A 6,000-nucleotide genomic window follows, 5' to 3' on the forward strand; every position below is an offset into this window, starting at 1 on the left:
TGGTCCCACAAGATGGGGGCAAAGGTCAGGGCAAATATGGGATTAGACTGTTGACAGCTGAATGTTCCATTTGATGTAATAATAAACTCCAGCAACCCTTATGAGTGGGAGTTCATTTAAATTCTACATCTGTGCAGTATAATTCTGGAATGACTTGCAAAAAAAAAAACCTCACTCCTCAATACATTTCCAGTCTCTCCGGTTCAGTCCGGTGTTTTTTTTTGAGTCGGCTTATTTCCTTTCTGATTCAATGATGCTTATTGGCCAGTTAAATCTGATGATGCGGCATGCGTGTGTGTATATGCATGCGTAGGTCAGAGAGGAATTCCCATTACCCTATCTGTGTTTGGATGAGTTGGGTGAAACATTAGGAATCAGTGAGGTGGGCATTTCTAAGATGCCCGTGTAAGCAGTCCTGCATTGATCTCTGAGTTGCATCATTGCTTTACACCCTGGTGAGTTCAATATGTAGATCACTCCCAGCTGTCTCTCTCCTCACTTCGATGATGGGATGACCTCACATCCTCCTTCATTAGTAGGGTCTCCTGAGGTCATGATACATAGGGCAACCTTTTTCAGCAATGTTGCCAGGCGATCACATGACCTAGGTTCCTAGTTTTCTGATTGGATGATCGTGACAAGCGTCCCAATGACAATGGGGAAAGTGCCCGAGCAACATCGCTTCGCAACACTGCCCAGCAACATAGCTCAAAAAGTAGTGTCATCACCCGGAGGCTTGCTAAGAAACTGCTGACATTCAGCAGAGAATATGCACACGGGGAGAGTGGTTCACTCCAAGCACATCATCCTGCCAACGGCAGTGAGGCACAAATGTGCTTAAAATACTTTTAGCAAATCTACTGAATGAGATTTGAGATTTTCACTGCCTCCATGTTCTCTCCTCTCTCCTCTCACCCCCTCTTCTTCTCCTCTCTTCCTCTCTTCTTCCTCTTCTCCTCTCCTTCTCTTTCTCTCCTTGCCTCCTCTGCTCCTCATCCTCTTCTCTATCCTTTTTCTTTCTCTCCTCTCTTCTTCCTCTTCTCCTCTCCTTCTCTTTCTCTCCTTGCCTCCTCTGCTCCTCATCCTCTTCTCTATCCTTTTCTTTCTCTTCTCTCTTTCTGTCGTCTCCTCTCTCCTCCTCCTATTCTCCTGCAGGTGTTGTGATAAGAGGCTGTGGACTCAGATAGACCTGAGCCGGCAGCGCTCTATCACCCCCCCAATGCTGAGTGGTATAATCCGCCGGCAGCCCGTGTCACTGAACCTGGGCTATACCAACATCTCCAAGAAGCAGCTCATGTGGCTTATTAACCGCTTGGAAGGTAAGAACAGCTCCATACCCCATCACACCATGGCAGGGCGTAAGGAAACAGACACTCCAGGTTTTTATCATGGAGGTGGTGCATAGAATGGCAGCGAGTGACTGGAGAGAATGACCTATGTGACTAGAATTCAGGGATGTACCAATACCAGTATCTGATATGGGGCTGATGCTGTGCTCATATACTCGTAGAAATTCTCTGATATCATTCACTGATCTCACTTCAAAGTAACATTATGCTAAACTCAAGGCTGCGTTCAGGAAGTGTTCTGTCATTTTTTTTTGCTGCTATATCAGATGTGCCGACCGGGAAACACCGTTATAGACAAATTCTTAAGTACTCAATTTTCTGTCACAAACAGTAGTCATGTTTGCTGCGTCAGCATTTGCCATGGTCTCTGACTAGAGTACACTAAGCCTGGGAATTTAAAGGCCTTGTGATTCAGACCTGGGTATTTAAAGGCCTTGTGATTCAGGCCTGGGTATTCAAAGGGTTAGGGAGTGGGAGTTTTAAAGCAGCCAGACGTCTGCGGTCGCTGGGGTGAGTGAGTGAAAGAGGCCGTGTCAGACTGAGCTGAGAGCTGAGAGCTCAGACAGAGTACTACACCAGTGTGCCCGGTGCTGAACCTCGTGGTCCTTGTGATTGTACCCTGGCCGTAGTGAAGTTATGTGTCCACTGATGGAAATGTAGTGTATAAATGGGGAAATTAAGGACAGCTTGGTGGTCCTTTATTTTGATCAGGCACTAGTGGGCAGTGGTTCAGAGGATGACCTGGAGATGCACTCTCATTATGACCCTGTTGGTTAGGGCATGACGGACAGTGCCGTGCATTGCTGCATTCTAATCAGCAGTTACAGAGGTGAAGGTTTTGGTATTTAGGCGTTTGTTTTGACGAGGGATGCTTCGACTAACCGGGTTCAGTTTAATGAGTTTAATCTGCCAGCTGTCTGTGTGTAGCTTGCTTGAGCTTTGCTGTGAACTCCGCTTTTGTCATATCAGTTTCAGTGTCCCTGTCAACCAGTTTAATTCTGCAGTTTAATTTGGGTTGACTCTCATTAGCTACACTCCAATCCAATCCAAAGCAAAGCAGTAGTTCAGAACCAAGGTGAATGCAATGCATGTTGCAGTGCAATGCAGGCCTCCCTTACGCTGTGAAGAGACCTGCACAGAGTTAGCTAAATATAATTGTGTACTGTAACTATAAAATGATATAAATAATCGTCCTGTGCACAACATCTTCCAGCTTCAAAGTCCACGGCAGCAACCCTGTGTGGAGGATGCTCTCATCAGATCAGATCCACTGCAGGGCCTCTGGCTTGTCTGTCAGGTTTTGTCTTGCTGCTTCTGAGACAGACTGTAAAAAGCTCTTCTCACTTCCGACAGCAGACGAGAGTGATAAGAAACGTGTGGTTGATCTCAGCTAAGTCTGCGCGTGTGTGTGTGTGGTGTGTGTGTGTGTGCGCTGCTGTGCAGCTCACAGACATGACAAGCCCAGCTTTCCTTCAGCTGGCAGATGCTCTCTTCGCTGTGGAAGGAGAATCAGAGTCAGTGTCACTGATGAGTGTTGAGGTCGGGGACGTGGACGTGTCCTGAGCACGCTCTCCATGAGATCTAGCAGTAGTGCAGAGAGAGGCTGACCTGGAGCCATTGACTAGGGCAGACAGCACCAGTCTAGCCCAGATGGGATCCAGCCCAGAGCAGTCTAGCCCAGATGGGATCCAGCCCAGATCACTGCACCAGTCTAGCCTAGATGGGATCCAGCCCAGAGCAGTCTAGCCCAGATGGGATCCAGCCCAGAGCAGTCTAGCCCAGATGGGATCCAGCCCAGAGCAGTCTAGCCCAGATGGGATCCAGCCCAGAGCAGTCTAGCCTAGATGGGATCCAGCCCAGAGCAGTCTAGCCCAGATGGGATCCAGCCCAGAGCAGTCTAGCCCAGATGGGATCCAGCCCAGAGCAGTCTAGCCTAGATGGGATCCAGCCCAGATCACCGCACCAGTCGGCTGCCTCTGGTTCCCGTTTGGCAGGAGCTCACCCTCAGCCAGATCTGTGCCAAAATGTTTTTTTTTTTTCAATTTTTTTTTTATTTATATAGCGCCATAACAATACAATTGTCTCTAGGCACTTTACAGAGCCTGAAACCCCACTTAGAGAATTCACCTGCAAGACATGGATAATCTGTTTCTTTGTAAAAGTGTGTCTTTTTAATATCGGAACAGAAGGAGTAGGCATATTTGACGGCAATTTAGGAGGTGTGTATACATGTCTGGACATTATACATACACATTAGTCATTCACATACATACACATTAGTCATTCACATACATACACATTAGTCATTCACATACATATACATTAGTCATTCACATACATACACATTAGTCATTTACATACATATACATTAGTCATTTACGTACATATATATTAATAGTTAATCATTTACATACAAACACGTTAGTCATTTACGTACATATACATTAGTCATTCACATACATTAGTCATTCACATACATTTGCATTTGTCTTTTCTCTCTCCCTCACCTTCCCCCTTCCCTCTTTTTATTTCTGCTCATTTGTGCAGGTTTGTTGTCTTGCCTTGTTCACTAAAACTCCTCTCTAAGCTCTTAATGCTGTGCCCCATGGCTGCGTAGCCTTAAGGGATGGAGATTTAATTGTCTGCAGAACAATTCTCTGTGTGTGTGTGTGTGTGTGTGTGTGTGTGTGTGTGTGTGTGTGTGTGTGTGTGTGTGTGTGTGTGTGTGTGTGTGTGTGTGTGTGTGTGTGTGGTGTTTAGTGTTTAGTAAAGAGGTCACAATTGAACAAAGGCTTGATGGCTGCCCTGAACAAGGCCAACACTAACAGTGGCTGCCAATCCTATTCAACTCCACAGTCTGCTAACCCCTTTTATAACTGCTTCTTGTAAGTCTTGTACGGTCCAACTCACATGATGTAATAAAGACAAAAGCATTGCACCCTCACAAAACCAGCTCTGTCTAATCGACCAGACTGATGTAACACTGGCTGCTCACTTGTAAAGCACCTTTTAGTTTTGCTGAAATGCTGTTGAAAATATAAAGATGTTTTTATCGCATGAGTGCTGTGTGGATTCAAACTGCATACTGATGATTATTGAGTTTTTTTTTTTTTTATGTTATTTTGGTTTCATAATTGATCAGTTTTAGTTTTGTTCCTTTTCTAATTAATGCGCTCGTATGTTGCCTTTGCGCACTGCAGTCCTTGGGTGACTCATTACCTACATTTCCGTGTTTTTAGTGTTTGTTTCACAATCAAACATTTTGCAACAAAACGCGACAACTGAACTCCGAAAAGAGTAAAATCCTAACTGTCCCTCTGGCTCTCTGCAGTCTAGTTTGGTGGATGAGATTGTGTTTGTAATGTTCAAATTTAGTCAAGAAAGCGATAAAATAAACATGCAAAAAAAAAGAATAGAACAGGAATGTAACGACCCCCCCCCCCATTAAGAATCCTCACTTGTCACCTGTCCTGTCTATAGCTGTCTGCAGTCTAGTTGGTTTAGTAGGTGAGTTAAGACTCTCTCAAGTGTTCATTCATACATTTCACAATAAGGCTCTAAACCTAGAGAAGACTCAAATGAATCTGTACCATCCGTCTGTCTTACGATAGCCGAGTTTGTGGAGGTTTTGGAAATGGGAGCATGGTGTCATTATGATTTGGAATGTCCCCTTCTGCTTTTCCGAGTCGTATAAATGCTCTTAGGGTTACTGTCCATCCATCTTACGATGGCTGAGTTTGTGGTTTCGGATGTTATTTTTGGTTGAAGTTTGTAGTGTCATCGTGAGTAGGAATGTCCTATTCTACTTTTCCGAGTCGTATAAATGTGCCTAGGGTTACTAACCATCCATCTTACGATAGCTGAGTTTGTGGAGGATTTGGAAAACGGGAACATGCCGTCATTTATGAATAGGAATGTCCCGTTCTGCTTTTCCGAGTCGTATAAATGTACCCGTCCCACTTTACAGGCCTGCTGGAGCTGGACGTGTCAGGGTGCCCGTGGGCGTCGGTGTCGGCACTGTGCCAGGCTGTGTGCCCGTGTCTGCGCCTGCTGGACCTCAGCCGCGTCGAGGACCTCAAGGACTCCAACCTGAGGGAGCTGCTGGCCCCGCCCAACGCCGACACACGCTCAGGTGAGGTCAACAGGGGTCACCAGAGACACTTCCAAGCTGTTAAACCCCCAGCGACGGCCACCTGCTTGTCCTAACGCATGCCAACACACACTGTGCATTCAGACCCTTTTGCTTCATATTGGGTTATGTTTCAGCCTTATTGTCCTTCAATAATCTACACTCAGTACCCCATAATGACAAAGCAAAACGGGATTTTAGAAACTTTTGCAAATTTATTAAAAAGGAAAAACTTAAATCACATCGACATAAGTATTCAGACCCTTTACTCAGTATTCAGTTGAAGCACCTTTGGCAGCGATGACGGCCTCGAGTCTTCTTGGGTATGACGTGACCAGCTTTGCACGCCTGGATTTGGGGATTTTTCTCCTCAGCAGATCCTCTCAAGCTCTGTCAGGGTGGATGGAGACTGTCAGGCCAGAGAATCTTGCTTCTCACAGACTTGAGTACTTTAAGTGCTTTTTTTTGCCTTCCTCCACTGAGGAGAGGCTTTTCTGTCTGGCCGCTCTGACATGAAGCCTA

The 6,000-nt window shown here is 45.7% G+C and overlaps 1 protein-coding gene across 3 annotated transcripts in view; it reads left to right on the top strand.

The window, feature by feature from the left end:
- The window catches only part of zgc:158376 (zf-CXXC and PHD_FXL19 domain-containing protein), a 28,751-nt gene that overhangs the window by 15,703 nt on the left and 7,048 nt on the right, over positions 1-6,000 (top strand). For all 3 annotated transcript variants that reach the window (XM_012842041.3, XM_031564354.2, XM_031564370.2), the window contains exons 8-9: positions 1,156-1,319; positions 5,317-5,481. In XM_012842041.3, the coding sequence (XP_012697495.2) occupies positions 1,156-1,319; positions 5,317-5,481 (329 nt within the window). The remainder of the gene's footprint in view (positions 1-1,155; positions 1,320-5,316; positions 5,482-6,000) is intronic.

This window comes from Clupea harengus, chromosome 1 (genome assembly GCF_900700415.2).
Source record: "Clupea harengus chromosome 1, Ch_v2.0.2, whole genome shotgun sequence".
Lineage (NCBI taxonomy): Eukaryota > Metazoa > Chordata > Actinopteri > Clupeiformes > Clupeidae > Clupea > Clupea harengus.